The 19,963-nt window shown below is 36.9% G+C and overlaps 2 protein-coding genes across 3 annotated transcripts in view; both read right to left on the bottom strand.

Moving 5' to 3' along the window:
• On the bottom strand, nt 1–3,866 carry LOC135165404 (uncharacterized). The gene is made up of 3 exons (XM_064126668.1): nt 3,768–3,866; nt 3,456–3,675; nt 1–1,770 (listed from the first exon to the last, which is right to left on the bottom strand). The coding sequence occupies exons 1-3, from the start codon at nt 3,842–3,844 to the stop codon at nt 1–3; spliced, it is 2,067 nt and encodes a 688-aa protein (XP_063982738.1). The 5' UTR covers nt 3,845–3,866.
• A 3,812-nt stretch (nt 3,867–7,678) lies between these two features.
• LOC135165309 (sushi, von Willebrand factor type A, EGF and pentraxin domain-containing protein 1) overlaps nt 7,679–19,963 on the bottom strand; it is a 30,277-nt gene continuing 17,992 nt past the window's right edge. The window contains exons 2-13 of one of the 2 annotated variants that reach the window (XM_064126472.1): nt 19,379–19,493; nt 18,675–18,823; nt 17,819–18,602; nt 16,733–16,980; nt 16,484–16,606; nt 15,739–15,996; nt 15,226–15,405; nt 14,145–14,270; nt 12,415–12,639; nt 10,899–11,150; nt 9,730–9,854; nt 7,679–8,637 (exon numbers count right to left, since the gene is read on the bottom strand). In XM_064126472.1, coding sequence (XP_063982542.1) covers nt 8,527–8,637; nt 9,730–9,854; nt 10,899–11,150; nt 12,415–12,639; nt 14,145–14,270; nt 15,226–15,405; nt 15,739–15,996; nt 16,484–16,606; nt 16,733–16,980; nt 17,819–18,602; nt 18,675–18,823; nt 19,379–19,493 — 2,696 coding nt within the window. In that variant the 3' untranslated portion in view covers nt 7,679–8,526. Of the gene's footprint in view, nt 8,638–9,729; nt 9,855–10,898; nt 11,151–12,414; nt 12,640–14,144; nt 14,271–15,225; nt 15,406–15,738; nt 15,997–16,483; nt 16,607–16,732; nt 16,981–17,818; nt 18,603–18,674; nt 18,824–19,378; nt 19,494–19,963 lie in introns of those variants that run through there. The other variant, XM_064126473.1, reaches the window with a different exon arrangement.

The following is a 19,963-nucleotide window of genomic DNA, read 5'->3' as shown; positions in this document are numbered from 1 at the left end:
TTAACTCCCCTCTCCTTCAATACCGGATATTAATTTCTCCCTTTTCACATTCCCACTCCTCTCCTCCCCCTCCCCCTCACCCCCCAACAATTTCACTTGATCCTCTTGATTGGATGTATTTATTTCCCTCAGTTTCATCGACTCTCCCTCCCCCATTTCCTTTGTAGCCTCTCCTCCCATTGTTCCCACCCCCGATACCTCCTGATTACACTCACCAGTCTCGCCCCCATACCCCTTACCCAAAACTGCAGTTCTCTGTCCAAAAGAATTTCTCGAATTATCATCAATACCAGACTTGATCACAGAAGCAGAAACTTGTAGGGCAACATCTTCCTTTTTCCTCAATTCCCTTCTACTTTTATCGTTCGATTTTTTTTTCACAACTTTTCCGGTCTGCTCGCTCTGCCTGACAGGCAGCCTCGACTTGTGCATCTTCTCCTCAGTATTTCGAGCGTGGATAGCTGAGGAAGACTGATCCCTTTCACCCGTCACATCTTTCAGGGGATCCAGAAGGGGTGGAGGTAGCAGAGAGGCCTCAGACATCAGTTTGTCAGCCCCTTCTTTATTCTCCAGTGAATTTTCCTTCAAACTGGTGGAATTTTCAATGCTCCTGATGTCTCCATGGACTTCATGACGATGAATATCGTCATGAAGTCCAGGAGCAGTAGCATCAGTAATATCAACAGTATCCGAACTGTCCGGTATGTCCCAGCCGAAGAAGCCCCTGGATCTGGGTCTGGAGTTCACTCTGGACCGGAAATTCTTGAATGCCTTGGTGGAGCCACATGATGACGTTGGTCTGGAGACAATTTTCTCTGGTTGTTTTGAGGACGAACTGTTTATACTGAAGGCCTCGCTGGAAGCCACCGAGGGACATGTTATCGAGGACCTGTCCTGGACACTCTCTCTCTGACTCTTGACAAATAAATCCTCGGTCTTCTGTCTCGACGTTTTCAGAGGACTACGACGTTTGACCTCCAGCTGCCTCGGCTCCTTTGTTCTCAGGGCCTTGGGGGAATCATTAGACTGGTTGACAGGTGATGCTGGACTCGGTAGACTCGATGATGACTCCAATGGCTTCTTGGGTGGCTTGGGCGTGAGGATCTTCTGGACGTTGTCAGCACTGTCAGCTAATTGTCGTCGTCTTCTGGGAGATCTCGGGGATGTGGGAGTCGGACCCCGATCCTTGAAGTCGATCAGCTCCGGGACCTCGTCCATCTCCAACGACGGATCGTTCGTTCCAATCGATTTGTCCAGGTTAATGGAGTTTTTGGAGGTATTCTTGGGGAGGAAGAGATCTGTGGGACGGGGAAACGAGGGGTTCGGGGGATCTGGGTATTCGATAAAGTCGAACAAGTCGTTCTGGAATTTTTGATTCACTTTTAGAAGGATCTTCGAGTCGATAGTGCTCAGGTGATGGGCGTTGAGGACAACATTGCCCGGAACTCTTTCACCGAACTGCTTTTTCAGGCTTAACTCGATGAAGTTGTGCCGGTAGAACTCGTAGTTCTGGGTCGATACTTCGGAGGGAGCTTTCTGTAGGTGGAGAGACTTTTCCGGCTGCAAGGGGGCGAATGGAGCGGGGTGAAGCAGCTGCATGTCGAAATTCATCGGCTCGGGGGTGGGGAGTGATGGTGCGATTGGGCGTATTGTATCGAGCTGTAGATTGACGCTAATTACTGGCGTTGGCGGCGGCGCTGGGGTGGTCCGAGGGGTGTACGTCACCGGGAGCTTCCGGGGAACTGGGGGCAAGTAGTTCAACGGATTTTCCTGGAATCAGAATTTTTTGGCCGTCTGATGAACTTGCGAAATGGGGACTCGAGGGTGATGACTTGGAACTTTATTCTTGACTATGATAATGAGGGTAATTTAAAAATTGAACAAAAAAAACTTTTTTATAAATTGTATTTGAAATTAAAATTAATTAAAATAAATTATAATATTGTAATGAAAAATTAAAAATATTGTAAGTAAACTTCATTAAAATTAATTAACATATTGTAATAATGATGTCATAAAGATTATATTTTCAAATATTCCGTCCATTAAAAACGAAAGTTTTATTACGGTCAAAATTTGGATATTTAGAATATTTCTCAAAATTCAAAAACCTTTTTCCTTTTTTTTGTACCGCATTCCTTCGAATCCGGGAAAATATTTCATTATTCGCGCTTATTTATTGTACTTTTCTAAACATCCGAGAAAAATATTTAATTATTGTACACCCTCATTACAGTCATCAATTGTTTCTTCCTTTCAAAATCTCAGAAAAAATATTCAACTGCTTCAGAGCTCGGATCATTTATCACTTGATTACGGTGACTCGAATAGTTCAGACCCAGACACGTCCCAAACTTATGACGCCTTTTTTCTTCCACCCTCCCTTCATCTCATATAGATAAACCAATAAAAATGTTCTCGTATTTTTTTGACCACTTAAAATTCAACAAATTTTTCTGCACAGTCCACGCGGACTTTGAATATACAACTCGACCCTTTTCTCCATATTTTGCAGTATTCATTTTACTTGACATCGTAGAGTACCGACTCTTTTTCCGTGTATTTCCGTATAGTCGAATAGTCACATCGCGTCGGTTCTATTCAACACATAATTCCCCTCATTCCAACTCCGTTCACAGTCTATGTTTTATAATGTTGCAAATTAATCGGAAATTCATCAAATATATATAAAGTGTGGAAATATATTAATTTCTGAGTGAAGTTTTTTATTGAATTTTCTCTCTAGATTTTCCAACAATTTGGGTGGAAACAATTATTATCACCAGACTAAACAGTGGACAAAAATAATTCCTTTTTTTTCTTATTTCAAGAATCTTTTTTTGTTTTTTTTTTTTTTTTCATGTGATAATAGTATTATATCGGATGCTCCTGTATACGGATCCTCTCATAATCCGAATTCTGTTGCAGTCCGGGTTGGTTCAACATTATTAAGGATTTAAACTGTGTTTAACTTGGGTTTCATCAGAAGCTGAACCATTTAGATAAAAAGTTACGGAGAGTTAATGCAGTTTAATGCAGCCTCATTATCCTCTTAATTAATACTTTCAAGCAAAAAATTCATGACACGTCTTATACCGAAATTCAAAAGCTCGAAAGAACGTAGAAAACACTTTTGCAAAAGAGCCACGAGTTCCAGAGAAATTTACAAAAAACTGAAGGACATTTAGTGCTAGATTTTCCTTCAAGCAGATGTACCAGCATTGTCATCTACAGCAACATCATTATCTCGTTAATGAGTGACTCCACGAAAAAACATCGTCAATTCATTTCGGTGGATCCTTTCCTTCTCTATAAAAAAGTCTTTACCTATTTCCTCGTCAACCCACATGCGCTCGAGATAAACCCACAATTATGAATCATTCCCTGTTCAATCTCGACCGAATCCACCACTTTAACCCGCAATTATATCACCCGCTTAATGGGATTATACTCACGAGAAGCATTTGGAGACGTGCGATAAGCGGAATGGCCAGAAGAATCACGAGGACAAATGCAAGGACACTCTCCAGGAAAAAGGGTGGCACTGACTGTAGGGTTAACACGAATTTTGATGGGGCTGAAATACTCAACATTCCGGTTAGCGTGGGTTCTTTATCGTTGATCGTATCCAGACTGCTGTTGGTTTTCTGACCTTCATGATAACACCACTGGCGGCTGTTTAATCCAAAAGTCACAATTTATTACTTAATTATTCGATTTAATTTGTTTGACATATCGTCAAATAACAGCCGCCACTTTTTACGAACAATCGAATGTTAATTTGTTCTAAAAGCTGAAGACATTCACGTCGATAAATTAATTCCATATTTTCAATTTTTTTCATCTCCAAAGTTCATAAAAATTATTTTTCTGACGCACAATACATTTTACATTTTAATATGAACTATCGAGAATATATTTATTACATTGATATTTATTTTTAATATAATATATTTATTCACATGATAAAAAAATAATAATGATGAAGGTTTTACCCTCTAATGTTTAACCTGAATAACTGCAATATTGGAGGAATGACATTCACTTCAGCTAGACGACTGTAGACACATTCACTTTATCACATTTTTCAGATTTATTTAACGGAAAAATTCAATAGAAAAATCAAAGTCCATGAACAATTAATCGAAAACATTTTCTTTTCGTTTTTTTCTTCTTACGTAGCTATCAGTTTCCAATACCGAAGTGATGAAAAGCTGCGTTTGTATCCTTTGAAAATGTAAGACGCTGAGAGCTTCCTATGCGGGCTTCTCCATGAAAAATAAATGAATAAAAAAATATCAGTTAAAAATAGAAGAAAACTGCGAACAGGAATTCTCGTTAAAGCCCCTCAGTACCACTACTCCTTCATTTCCCATTTTTTTTCTCTATTGACTGATAGACTTTGCGCTCCACCTCTGTGAGAGATTTAAGATTATTACATCTTCCATTTACCTTTTATTTCCTCATGATAAGATCAGTCACTCGGAGCACACCGAAACAAATTATCGTTCCTCTTTATTTGATTTTCATCTCCTCGAGGCGTTATTCTGTCTCAAGAGGGTTGTGGAGACTGGGAGGAACAATGCTTCATCTTTTTTTTTTCCAGGGTTTTCGTCTCGTGATTTATTTATGCAACAGTTCAAGGGAGATTTTACTCAATTTATTCAGAAGAAGAAAATGAGAGAGGAGTTGAAGTGGTGAAATTGAATGGGAAAAAGTTTTCTTTGACTTAAAAATAATGACAATGCAGAATTGACCATGAGAAATGCACCGAATATTTTATTCTGACATTGAATATTTCATTTATTGTTTTTACCCATTTTAATATTAACTATTTCATTGTTGCATTGGATTAAATAAATAGATGTGCCAGGTCCCCGTAGCAATTAAATGGAGATTTGTCTGAATCTATTATACTCTGGGAAATTATATTAGAGAAGAATAAAATTGGAAACATTGAATGAAATGACGTTTTTTAAAACTTGTTGTAATTTAATATTAAATCACCTTGTGATTAAAGTTTTATTAAATGTTCGTTGAATAAATGATCAAGTTGTTACGAAGAAAGTCTTCTGAATGAAATTTGCTAAGCGTCGTCTCATTGTACCAGCAAGTCCCCATAGAACTTGCAGAATGAATGAATTAAATTCAAAGTCATAAATCGCAAAGTCAAGTTGAATAAAGGGGTAAGATGTATGTCGTGGATTTCTCTTGGCAACTTGTACCACGCTCCCCTTAAATGTATATTAGTGCGGTACAAAGTAGAAATTATATCGTTGTCCTTTCATTCTCATGGTGCATTAGGGCCACTAGTGACTTCCTTCGGCCATTTATTTTTCATTAAAAAATAAATCTAGTCACGTCTTGAACATTAAAATTGCAGCTAAGGGGTAATAAAAGGTTTTATGTCTAATTCGGTTTAGGGAGACTTAATTTATTGCTGGATTTCACTGAACGATAAATTCAGCACGAAGGGATCAACCAGAGTAAACAATGCTAATTGAAACTCCCCCATTGGTTGTAATATTGCAATTCATTGTGTGATACATCACTGATTTGCGTGCGAATAATTTTAAAAAATTGCGCTGTGTTGCAAAATATTTCTTATTCAACCGCGTAAACAATTCAAATTAAAAATCAGAGAGATCTATTAATTAAAAATGTTCAAAATATTATAAAAAATATTTTGAAAAATGAATTGAAAAAATTGAGCTTTTCAAATGAAGAATCAAATGACCTCTCAACTTTTTCCTTTCCCCTCAAAACTCATTGGTTTACAACAGCTCAACAACAAGAAGTTGAATGTCAGTCATGAATTGTCGTCGCATGAACACAATAGGAGACTCACCCAAGTGTTAATACACTGGGTAGTCGTTGGAAAGCTGAGGTTCAAGGATCTACCGTTGATGCTGGATACAGCGTGGAAACTTGTAGAAAAGCAATTTCCGAAGTTTCCACTGGCGCTCATGTCACGTTTCATTTGCAAGTCAGACTGTTTGGTCTGGATTTACGACATATCCTGTTACAAGAAGGCTTACTGCGTTCACTGTAAAATTTCTGATGTATCTCGTCACCCGGCGCCTAATCCCATCTTATCGTTGAGCTTCGGCGAAGTAATATTCGCCCTGGAAAATGAGTCCTTATATCCCCAACATTCGTTAATAATTATTCACTTGCGTTCATCATTGGCCACTATTTTGCAAGTAACTAATTGCAACGATTCTGCTTCTCAACAACAAATAATTTGTAAATAGGAAAAGATCAACACGCCAAATATTTAAAAACAAATTAATAATAACAAACAAAGGGAGTTCCATCTCGAGGACCAGTTCTCATGTTTTCTTTATTTTTCGTCAATGTTTTATACATTTTTAGTAATTATCCTATTACATTAATGATTAGCCTTCATTTATTCGGGAAATGTATTTTCAAAATTTTTAATTTGAATAAACAGATTCTTTTTTACTTAATTCACAGCATTTTTCGAAGAAATTATTTCAATTATTTCATTAGGACTTAATTACGAGTGTACAGTGCAAAAAGCCGGCAAATTGAGGGGATGATTTCAGTATTGGGCTCAGAATTACCGTGAAAATATGCCACCAACCAGAAAAGAGTTACCCGGAGAAGATGATCGGACCCCCGTCTCCAACAACGGGGGTTGGTTGGTCCCATTCACTCTCACGCTTCATCGAGTTCGCCGAGTGCGATGGCCGCGTAGAAAGTTCCACGCAGCCACGTGCGCTCTCTACAAAATCCAGTGGTCGATAGGTAGGATCACTCATTCGTATGATTTAGCGCTATACGGAATCTCTAATTAATGAAGTTGCCTCCGCTAATGACCAATTTACGTATTTCAATTACCCGCTGGACTGAATCAATGAATCTTCCTCTCGAACTGTTTAATTTGTCTGAATAATTTCTATGGATAATTGTGACTCTTCAATCTTCTCATTCCCCTCGATATGAATAACTTTTTTCATCCATTTTATTGCCTCACTTATTCAATGAGTCACTGGCAATTAATTTATGATTATTATTCACCAACTGTTTTCTCGCACATTTTATACTGCAGAATAAACTGATTCCTCCGTATTTCTGACGTTGGACATTGTAATTGATGTCAATTGGGAATAATAAGATCAAAATATATAGTCTTTTTTGTAAATTTTTTATACTGAACACTTATTTTCTGAAAAAAAAACTGCAGATGGACAAGTGGTGATTATTATAAAATTTCAAATTTCAGGAGAAATTCACTGAGAAATTCAATTCAAGAAATTCAATTCAAGTTTCAATGTTTCAGGGATTAACAGTTTTTTAATAAATTGGAAACTCGAGAAGACATTACGAAAATTTTTGTGAAATTAAACTATGACAGCCATTTCCAAAGAGTTTATTAGAAATTTTGGAAGTAACTCTCTTGACTGTATTAGATTTCTCTATTGAATTTGTTCATGGGTGTTGAATTTCGAGTGGGATATTGATTCGGGAATAATTAATCTGCGTATGACAGAGCTGAATTCAGTTAACTACACCTGTTGCAGATTCAGTATTCCAGGCAGAGCTGACGGGGCAATAACGTGACTTAGTTAATTTCTTGGTTCGAAGCATAGTCATCAAACTAGAGTCTGTATCCAAGCGGAATTGAGGGGCCTTGCTAATGGATTCTAGATTACCATGGCTTAAGCTATCGTATTTTTACATTATTCCTCGGCCTAACGAAAATATTAAAAAACAAAAAATTCAACGATTAATGGTCACATCTATTCTTCAATCAACTAAATACTTTATAAAACTGGTTAGTCATCTCGTCTTACAATTAATTATTTTTTAGATTAGGTCATCGTCAGAACATGAGAAATTCTGTGATACAAATGATTCGGTAACTTAAATTTACTTTTTCATTGGCAATGTTGCTATGAGGTTTGGTATATTCTACTGTCCTTACAACTGATGATCAATTGTTGACTTCAGTAGATACATAACTTATTCATCACTATCTACAGATCGACAGATATGCAGAATTTAATCAGTATTTTTTACGTTACCAAAAAGAAATTTTTCGAGAAAAAATTTAGTGGTTTTTCGATATTCGAACGCTTTGGCTATATTTTTCATCACCAAAATCATCGAATGATTTTATTCACAACGATTTCAATATTCAAATTTTGCAATCTCGCTATCGCATAATTTTAAATCATTGATGAAACAATTGAAAAAATCAATTAGACCTTAATTATTCGATTTCGAAAGTTCGACCAGAACTTCAATGACTAATGAAATTGTTTTTCTAAAAATTCTCACTCACCTCACATTAAAAATTGTAACAAATTCCCGAACAGTCAATGATAGCCTCTTCGTTGAATTGATAATAATTATTTTCCATCATCAATTCGTGATGAGACAAAAAAATATTACATATACGATGGGACCTCGAAGTCCCCAGAATTTCCATTTATATTACCTACGTTGTACCTTCGTTCTTCCCTTCGCCCTATATTTTTCTAATTCTAACGTCTAATTTTACCCTCGATGTATCGATACAGTGAAACTGCACACTGTTGACCATCCCGCATCGTCGCTTGCATTGTAGGTAATTTTCCATTCACCAATGTCAAAGGCTTGCTCTGGACTCTGTAACACGAACGACCAAACATTTTGGCCCTCAGTGATGTCAGACTGCATAGTTTGCATGCCCAAGTCCAATGGCATCCGGCTAGGAGGAAATAACTCGAGTTCTACGGATCAACTGGGGCATTCGCATCTATGAACATCTCGCATTTTACAGACATTTAGAGGATTCACAGACCATTCACAGAAATGAGATACTGTGAAAGAGACATTTTTTTGACGTAAAAGAGATGAATTTTCGTCTCAGTCATGAGGAAAATTACCTAAGGGATGACTTTGTGGTAAGAAATTTATTTCAAAAGCAATAAAAAAAAATGTTTGGCAAATTTGGGGAATAAATAGAGGACCTCCAGTGGATTTGATAATTTTTTCTGAGATGCTTCTAGGAATAAATTCATATGCTACTGAAGCATTAAATTTGTGAATATTCTTTGGCACGAATAGTTTTGGAGCAGAGTATCGAAAAATGTTTAATTAATATTTAATTTAATGACGTTAAATGTGTAATTATTTCTTCAAATTCAATACAAATCGGGAGACTTCCAGTAAATGTAATTTAAAATTGTCAATTAATTGGAAATTCAACGCCGAATGGTACAGAAGACAATTCATTCTTTCAACTGAAGACGTAAAGTTAAGAAAACAAGCTTTTACCGACAAAAGACGTGGACCGATTTCATACTGCTAATGCAGATATTATAATACTAAAGCGACGCAGAGAACAATTACGGAGCTTGCGTCGGTGGTTCTGCCACACTCAGCGTATCCTCCAGGCATTGCGCTCTGTCATTACTATTCGGTTAGATCGCTTCAACAAATTCTCATTAGTTCACGATGTCGAAACACTGCAAGTCCCCGGAAGTGTAATGGCAACTTTATCAACTTTATTCACAGGAATTCACAGGAATTCTGCTTTACAATCCATCAACCATTTGATGGATCAGAAAATGTCATTGAAAAATATAATAAGTTTACTAAAATCGATTATTCTACGCATCTCATAAAAATATATTAATTATTTATATATCATTTGCATGGGTTAAGTCTTCTGCAAAAGATATTGTTGTTATAAAGCTTATTCTAAAAAAAATATACCTGATTGTTTGTCACTTGAGTTACTTTGACATTATCTGTAAAAACAGGTTCATCCCAGGTGATGATGCTCCCGTTCCTCCCGCTGACATCATCCGGGCAATTATGGACCTTGGGAGGCTCGCCCTCTGAATAAAAAGAAGTCTTGGAATATTGATTGCCAATTTTTTTTATGTGAATGACAATTACTGGGCTAATCCGATCAATTGAACTACTTTCCAAAATTTTAGGACAGAGTAGGATCAATTTGGCTATACAAACAACCGAGGTAACACAGCAGAATTCATTGAATTATTGTGACGCGTGGAATCAGCGATCCGTATTAAACAAAATCCTTGAAAGCGCCTAATGCCCAACCGAGGTTTAATTAAACCACAACGCTCGAATTCCATTATCGCGGATTACTCCCGACGGGTAAGCCGATGGAATTTCTCGGACAACAGTAGTAACGTATCAATTCAGTAGTAAATTTTCGAAACAAGGTAAACCACATGTAAAATTTTTGTTAATTACATGATTATCTGGACAATTTCATTCATTTCAAGATCAAGTTAAAAGAAATGTTACAAAATTTCATATTGTAAAACAGAGAAACTTAATTTTAGAATAATTCTCGACCTCCACATCAGGACAGATAGATTTACCCACACGTTATCGCCAGACTGGTACCGGAAGCTCTTTTTGGAATAAACCCTTCGGGGTCCGTTGCTTTATTATCCTTGACATGAGGTCACGAGGTTTTCTTGGCCGAGGATCGACTGAATTATTCAATTGTGGAATATTATTTTATGACCACGCTAGAATTTCCTGCTCCTACGTATATGTTTCCAAATAACATTTTCTAAATCTTGATTTTTTGCAATGAAATTTGTTGATCGTTACTCGCAGGGCTTCAGACGTTTTTCAAATATTTTCTCTTCCAATTTATAATTGTAATAATCCTCAATTAAATTGGGCAGAATAAATAACTGATACAAAATGTTATATTTTTTTTTAAACAATGGGATATTTTTATGGAGTATATTCATACTCTTCATATGATACCATTTTACTTACTCTTGCAATGGTATAGAATTTTGCAATTTAAATTAATTGAAAAAATAATTTAAACCAATTTAAATTAATTAATTAATTAAAAAAAATAATTTAAAAATACTGAAAATATTATTAACCTTTGACGACAATGCGAAGGGTACAGCTCGACTGTTTCTTCGACACTGGATGCCTGGCCATGAAGGTGACAATGTGCAATCCGAGCTGTAGATTTGCCTCGAGTCTTGTACCCCAGGATGGCTTAGATTTTACGTAGCGAAACCAGTCTACATCGGTTGACGGTTGATTAAATCTCACGAATGCTTCGTTTTGGCCGGGAGCTAGCTCCGCAATTATGTCCTTTGGACATTCCAAGCGTGGCTTCAGATACTCTGGAGCACAGGGAAAGGATGCACTTTTGTTGATTACATGGAGTTGGAGTAAATACAGCATAAATCACTCAACATCGAGCCTCGATAACAAGGCAACGGGATTGAGCGGGGAAGTTTCAATCAGAGCAAATGTTTTATTGTGCCTCTCGTCGATTCGTTCCAGAACAGATGATTTTAAAGCAGTAAATGAAGATAATAACAGCCGTCAGTTGAATTTTCACTACTTCATGAATATTCATAAAACTTGTTTCCCAGAATATTTCGCGATATATTTTCATGAATCGCTGTGCTCAAAGTTAATACTGAATCAAACACTCTCTTCGATTAAAATCAATTTTTCCGTGAAAAAGAAATTTGAGGACTTTTTTTTGTAAATCATCAAATTCCGAAAGAACATTCTCATCAAGGAAATATTCATTAAAATGGAATGAAGCGAAAAAGTAGATTTTCGGAGCATAATGTTGATATTCCACTTAGAAATTAAATTAAAAAATTCCCAATATGATTGACTGTATTTACTACTTTCACATTAACCGCAAAAATTTCTTTTCAATATTAAAAAAACGAGTGTTTGAGGGGATCGAAAAAATATTATTGGAGTTTACATTTCGAATGTTTGTCAAAAATTAATTTTCAAATGGAATGAATGGATCTTTGTGCAATTAGTATTTCTTTTATTCTAGTGTTTCCACTTGAGAGTAGAAAACATTTTTATGAGAGAAAATTCTGGGAAGTTTGGAGGTGATGTGTATGCTCTGTTTTCTGAATGTATACGGAGGTGCATGAGGGGACCATTGTTGATGAGAGAGTCAGGTCCAGGGTGCTGTATCCCTTTAGTCTATTAGTTAGTCCTTTTAAGGAAACGAACCAGAGCAGTTGTGCCTTTCCAGCGTATAAAATAAATGAGATAAAACAGAATTCACACGTTTGATTATTGAACCATTATCCCATTTCCAATAAACATAAACATCCACGAAGAGAAAAGTTCTTTAAAAATTATCAGTCAAAACAATATTTGGTAAAAATTACGGAACAGTGTCACATTTTTTGCGTAACTGTTCCGTCATTTTTACTGAATATTGTTTTGACTGGCAGATCCTGGAACAGGCACGTAATTTTTTAAGAATGTTTCTCTCCATGTGATAGGATTTGTTGATAAGTATGAAAAGGAAAGGTAAAGAGGTTTGAAGTGAATAAAGAATATTTTGATCAATTAGTTATCGATTCAACGGAGCTAAATGAAGAAAGTAAGTATCAAACTCACTGACACAATCGGCATTCTGTGGCCCCAGCCACTCTCCACTTTCGTCGCAAGTGATCTGATATTCCCCAAGGATTTGATAACTCCGTGGGCATTTCAAATAGCACTTAGTGCCGGGCCGATTAACGGCTCTGTATGGTTGCCATGTATTGTCGTCTCCCTGCCGTGAGCATATTAAAGTACCTCGTTTAACTGGATTCACCGGTGGACACGAGATAGCGTTTATCTCTGTGAATTACAATGGAAATAAATCATGTTGGTGGATTATGAAGTACAATATTCACACTACCAAATGACGATTCACATTTTTTTACGATTACCCTTTAGTTCTCAGTCCATTAAGAATCATTACAATTCAACTTTTGTATTTTCTCAAAATAGATTCAGGAAATTTATTTTAAGTCTAAAGTGCCTCATGTTATGTTAAGAGGTAGCATTTTTGTATATCCCAATATTTCAATTCACATTTTCTGTATTTTTCTAATCCTCCTGAAAATTCCGCAATTGAATAACCCTTAGCGGATATACCTTAAATGAAATTGCCTCCAATAGAGCCTAATCCACTGGGGAATTGCCAAACATTTTAGACCCTACGACACATGTCTCAAAACCTTCCCCTCCGTTTTTTCCGCAGATCCTCAGACACATCAAACTGAGGACTCCTTTAATTTTAAGTTAGTTCTAATTTGTCACCTAGCTAGGTAGTCACTTCGAGCTCCAAAATTCTCTGTCGACTCAGTTGTTGAATAACTAGTGTTTCTCGATTAAAATATTAGTTTATTTTAAGAATAAATCTGTGTTCAAAATTTATTTATTGAGAATGAGGCTGGGCAGGATATGAAACAAAGAAAACTTTTGTAACATCAAGGAAATAAATAATAATAAATAAAAAAATAAATATTTATGGAGAATCCAACAGCATATTAAATTGATTGATTAGGAAAATTTGGTAAATATTTGTAAAGAATTGATAATTTTGCAAAGAATCAACATTTTTTCGTTCTCACAACTCCGTAAAATTTTGAGGAAATTGCTGAGACACGTGGAGCATATGTGATGAAATTCCGGGAAGTTATGAATTCTTCTTATGCTATTGTCATTGATGTAAGTATACAGATAAGTTTCGGAATTTTTCCCGTAAAATGACTCACAAACTAGTAAAATATTCAATAAAAATCCGACAGGATTAGCTAGCAAAGTCGCTGGAATTTATTGTAAAACTTTTCGTACGTGCGTTACTGAAAAATTATTATGAGCCAAGATAAACCGATGACAGTTTCATTTTGCCATTCCATTCAGTCCAGTTGTAAATTACTGTTTTCTACTGAATGAAAAATTTGGCAATAAAAGTGTCATTTCATTGCTTCACTTGGTTATCACTATTGTAGATTGATCTCTTCTTCTCCCAGCACACGACTATCGCTGGTTGTATTAAATTCACAAAGTTGTGAATGTCATTCATGATAACGTGGGTATTCCAAGACCATCAAAATTGATAAGAGACACGACCAGTGATGCGAGAACCGTCGGAATTGCCTGTTTGCCGTCCTCCAGTTCAATTTTGTCGCGTCTATCGGCTTCTCATTAAGGCCCCAACTCATAGATAGAGGGTAAACAATCGCCTCATCTCAAATGCGAGGCAGGACGATAATGAGAATTGCAATTCGGTTATGTAACCTCTCTATCTCGAATAATTGGATTTTCAGATATTTTTTTGCTTCGTTGGCGCTCACCTATACAAGATCTTCCGTCTGAAGAGACAATTTTCTCATCGCCGTTGCACGCACAGAAGTAGCTGCCTTCTGTGTTTTCACAGACCTCGTCACAGCCACCGTTGTTATCAAGGCATTCGTCTATATCTGATAAACATTGGTTTACAATTATTAGACTGACTATAGGAGGCCTTTGGATTGAAAAAATGAGTGATTAGATGAAGAAAATCTTCCTAAATTGTTCCATTAGTTTTTGCATTGACAGAATGATTCTTTATTGACGAGTTTCGTTATGTCAAGAGCAATCTTCTGTAAAAATTATGCATCTTTTGCGTAATTCTGAATAAATTTTCGGACAGCAAATAATTAATTATTAAATTTTGAGACGCATATTTGAAAAAAAAACTCTTGGAGTTTACATTTCGAATTTTTGTAAAAAATTAATTTTCAAATAGAATGAATAGGTCTTTGTACGATTAGTATTTCTTTTATTCTGGTGTTTCCACTTGAGAGTAGAAAACATTTTTATGAGAGAAAATTCTGGGAAGTTTGGAGGTGATGTGTATGCTCTGTTTTCTGAATGTATACGGAGGTGCATGAGGGGGCCATTGTTGATGAGAGACATCAGGTCCAGGGTGTTGTATCCCTTTAGTCTATTAGTTAGTTCGTTTAAGGAAACGAAGTAGAGCGGTTGTGCCTTTCCAGCGTATAAAATAAAAGAGATAAAATGGGATTCACACGTTTGATTATTAAATCATTATCCCATTTTCAAAAAAAACATTTCCATATTCCAGAAAAAGAACATATGAGATCTGGAAATTGGTGTTTTTTTTATTGATTTGTGGGAATTATTGATGTTTGTGTCTATCATATCCGGTCTAATATTTTAGATTTGCATCAGTGGCGTCGGATCATTGACAACTGGAATAGAAAATGTCATGATATTCGTATAAAGCGTCTGCAGTTTAGACATGAATTCTGACAACTGATACTTCAGTTCAAATAGATACAAATCTTCAAATTTATTACAACGATTTATTGGATTCTTCATGAATATGATTAAGTTTCGCTGAAATTGGATACTGTTTGGAGATATTCATACCCAAACACGTGACGACTGAAGATGCTCGATATCCACGAGGGCATTGGTTCCTCCACTTCTCGATGGCCGGTTGATCCTCGAGCTCGAGTGGATTGGCGCATCGATAAGAGCCCGGAGTATTGATGCATCCATATCTACATACCTCAGTTTGTAGTTCAGGAACAGCGCACTCATCGATATCTAATTCAGAATAACAAATATTGTATTGGAATAAAATAGGTTTACGGTGGTGGTGGTGTTTGATGAAAAATTTCAGTAGTTGTCCCGGCGGTGTTTCAATTACTGGACAACTCACTTTATTTGTCGATTCAATTTTTCCACCGCAGTAAAAAAACGTTCGGGCTTTGGGAAATTTCCACCACATAAAACATTTTCACATCAATCACGAGAATCTTGTAACCCACATATGGAACATTGTCGGTTAAACCCAGCATTTACCCATACATAAACCAAGGAACTTTACGACTGCTGTAAAAGCCAGCCGTAAACCTCATATTTGCTGGTGATACTGACCTTGACAAGTTTTCCAGTCATCTTGAAGAACAAAACCGTCGGGACAGAGACAAAAAATTCTACCAGCAGTGGAAAGACACGTGTGTGAGCAGCCAGCATTGTTATCGGAGCAATGCCCGGCTGTCTGACAGGTGTGATTGTCAGCCGAAAGAACAGCGCTGGGCAATCCCTCACAAGAACAAATATATCCACCCTCGGTATTACGACATCTGTCCTGACATGGCCCACGACCATTATTCTCCAAGCATTCGTCGACATCTGAATGTTCAAGTTATTAAATTTCGTCATTATTTTCAGGAACATTCTGCCTATGCATTTGTTCAAGATTTATTACGAGGGGGAAAAATGGATGACTTAATTATCCTCGAAATTTAAAAATTGTGAAAAGACAAAAGTTCAATTCAACAATTTTTATATCGTCAAATCTCTTGAATGTTTTATTCAGAACTCCAAAGATTTATTATGGGCCTTGAAATTCATCAAATACCCCTCCATCAATTTATCTCTCCTGTCCAAATAAATTCAATCGTTCTGACTTATAAACTCATAAAGTTTGTGATTTGAATTTGAACTGATCTCTTGCAAGACTGTGATTCACCATTTTTATACCTTCAAATCAATCTACACTAAACATTCAAAATACCCTCACATGTGATACTGATCCCTCAAAATCAATATTCCCAGCTATTGAACTTCAATCACCCTATTTTTTCCCCCTCATCTTTCATTCCCCTGATATCCGAACCTATACAAGTGAACTTGTCGTCTCCATATTTCATTCCTTCGGGGCATTCGCATCGATGGCTCCCTACAATATTGACACACATGTATTGACAATTTCCATTTTCCTCCTCGCACTCATCGACATCTGCAAGTACAAACCAAGATGTTGAAATGGTTCATGAAGAGGCTGGATATATTCTAATAGCATCTGAATGCACATAACATTACTGTTACTGTACGGTGATGTCATTTAAAAATATAAAAACTGTACCAATGCATTTATTGTCTCGCATGGTAAATCCTTTGTGACAGGAGCATTTGGCTATGCCATTGTCTACTGTACAAATGTGCTCACATTCTGAATGCAAACACAATTGATCAGGTTTTTTCCTGCAGAATGGCTGCTCGCCTAGCCATTTACGATTTTTACAGTAGAGCCGAGTGTTGTTTGACGACATTATGAAACCAGTGGTGCATGTATAGTCCGCTTCGAGATACTCGTGCTCAGGTTTTGATGACCTTGGAAAGGTAACAATTTAAATGAGTGGAAATAATAGCGCTAGGACAACGGGGATTGGACGTGGAGAGAAAAAAATGGCCAAAAAATATCTAGGATATCTCCGACAATTTTACTGCTCGAAAGGTAAGCGCATGAAGAAAATGTAATGCAATAAAAGTTCTTTGTGCGGAGGATATTTTGAGCTCCTTTGGAACGTTTGGAACGGGAAAAGTCGTGCGTGTAACATTCCCACGACCAATGACGATAATTTTTGCGGTCCGAATTAAAATTATGGAGTAAATCGCGCTGGAATGGAGATTGAGTAAAGAGTTTTCCAAAAGTTGTGGGAATATTTTGAAATAATTGAATAAAATTCGTGAATTTTAAAACATATATTGGCGGTAACGAATGAAGTTTGTAGCGGCAAATGAGTTTTGCAAACTATCCTCAGGGAATTTAACAACTGGCAACTTATTTTATAGGTGAAAGTCGTGGTTGTATAATCTTTACTGTTGTACTTTTACATTCTGATTAGAAATAAGACTAATGAGGCACTTTCATCATTCGATAGGATTCTTTAGATATCTTGTGGAGATAAAACACGTGGACAGCCGCTTGATGGCCCGGAAATTTCAGCCTCCGATGAATAAGCGTGACAGGTCTTTTTAAAACTTCAAAAAATTCCATTTTTAAATGCAACTAAACAACTAATTGTTTTGCATCAAATAACTCGTAAACACAATAAAATAAACTAAACAAAATTGTCGAAAATCGCCAGTTACGTTCCATCCCCTTAATCATCATCCCCAACGTTTTATTTTCCCAACCACCCCCACCAAATTATTTCACCCAACTTACTTCACGTATTTAATAACTCCATGGGGAATGTAAGGCGCAGGTACGAAGCTTCCATTCATGCAGGAGAGGTCGCCCAGCGACTCTAAATTATCAGTTCCCTCCAACAAATTTCGGTCCTCTCCAGACTCATTTGCAGGTGAAACAGTCTCCGTAGCACGGCCGAAATTATTCGATGAATTTATCGCATCGATATTCCCCCCATTCCTATCAGCATCCCCTCCCTTGAACTGATCATAATTATCCAATTGATTATTGTTAACGGAAACAGGAGTTTCCCGATGAGAATTCATGATCTCTCGGCCCTCATCAAAACTTCCACTTTCACTATCTAAAATTTCATTCTTCCTCAGCGATAGTTCAGCAATTTTCTCATCACTTTTTATCAATGCAAGTGGTCGTTCTCGTCTCATTTTTATGATTTCCTTTTCCAGATTCCTCGTCAGTAACTTCTCAACATTTCTCTCACTTTTTTTCTGATTCAAGAAGCTGAGGAAATTCCAGGGCGAACGATTCCCTCTCGAATTATTGAATAATTGAGAGGGATCCTCAGCGGTGAGGGCAGAAAGTGAATTTTCTTCATTCCATGGCTTCAATTTTTTAAATTGATTTCTCTCGTGTGGCCTCGATCTCTGGTAGCCCCTGTCGGATCCTTTATCAATTGTCATTAACGATTCTGCCCGCTCATTGGCTCTCGCGTGGGTGAAGTATTTACGAGCTCTCAGGTGCTTATATTTCTTATGATTCCGATAATCGTTTTTTCGTCTCTTATTAGATCTCCTCGGTGCTGAAAAATTCAGAGCCCTGTGTATTGGAATTTTTTGGGGGATGTTTTCGGGTAGAGAGAGAGTCTACTTACTAGAGTCTACTTTAAGATCAGGAATTTTTGAGTTATCATTGTAGTAATTTACCGAAGGGCCAATTGGTGCCTTGTCGAGGGGAAGAGTGGAGAGAGGTTTTGGGGCGGTTGGTGAGTGCTTCCGTTCGTTGGAGAGAATCGTGTCCCAGCTGGTTTGGAATCAATTGAGATGTTTGAGTTTGGGACAGATAAAAGTGATGTCACTATTTCAGAAATCGATTGCGGGAATTTTTCACAGCGGGGGGTTTGGGAATTTAATGGGGGATATTTTTTGCTGTGGGACATATTTGCTGGGTGAAATATTCATGATTATTGATTAATTGGTGGGGGAGTGGATTAAAAAATACGTTTTCGGTGTTGAAAAAATGGGTTACATGAACACGTCATGAATATCAGGTATTTCGTGACTTAATAAATTGAAAAATAATTAATTATTTTATTTATTTCGCTCTTGAAGTCAAGTACTTGATCTAATTGAAAAATCTTTCAAGGTATTTCGTAGGAGAAGTCCACATAATAAAAAAAAATTGAAGTTTGAGAACAAAGACAGTAAATCGAAACAAATTTAACAATTTTTCAAACCCGAAAATTCTAAAATATCGCCCCTAACGAAATGCATTTGATTTTAATAAAAAAATTCACTTCTCATATTTCATTAATTTGCCACAAGTTATGAAAGTTGGTGCATAGAAATAATAACTCACATCAATTGCTCCTTAGGGCTCTCGAAGTCATGAAGATCATTCCAACTGAGCTGAGATTCCACTTGATAGTGTGGAGTGCCCTCTTTGCTTCGGCTCTCAATGTTTTGGCAAAAACCTGAAAGAAAGATGAAGCAGAAACGTGAGAAGTGAACGTCCCATGTGCTTCACTCAAGTAGCCACCCCCGAATCCATCCGCAACAGAACACGAAAAGAAATGATTAACAATGAAAAAAGAAAAACTGTACAAAGAGGGATAAAGTTGTTGCCAACTCAACTCAATGACAATTCCAAAAAGTTTTTTTCCCGGGTCCTGTGTAGCTGGCAAGTTTTCTTACATCGGCAACGCAAGTTGAGCTTCAGTTTTCTGGGTACATTCGAAGGGTGAATAGAGGCGACGAGAGTTCATAGTAACGGCGTAGGCGGCCCGGTGATGATGGAACGTAGCAAGCGTTTCTTACCTCGGAAAAAGCATTTCTTCCAGCTTCATTTTAGCGAAACCCAGCTATATCGAACTTTTTTATCTGATTTTATACATTGTAAAAGTTTACTCAGTATTTTTACGTGTATATTCACGGATATAGCTTT

The sequence above is a fragment of the Diachasmimorpha longicaudata genome, chromosome 8, assembly GCF_034640455.1.
Source record: "Diachasmimorpha longicaudata isolate KC_UGA_2023 chromosome 8, iyDiaLong2, whole genome shotgun sequence".
NCBI lineage: Eukaryota > Metazoa > Arthropoda > Insecta > Hymenoptera > Braconidae > Diachasmimorpha > Diachasmimorpha longicaudata.
The sequence above is the reverse complement of the archived record's forward strand: the minus strand, read 5'-3'. Positions and strand labels throughout refer to the sequence as shown.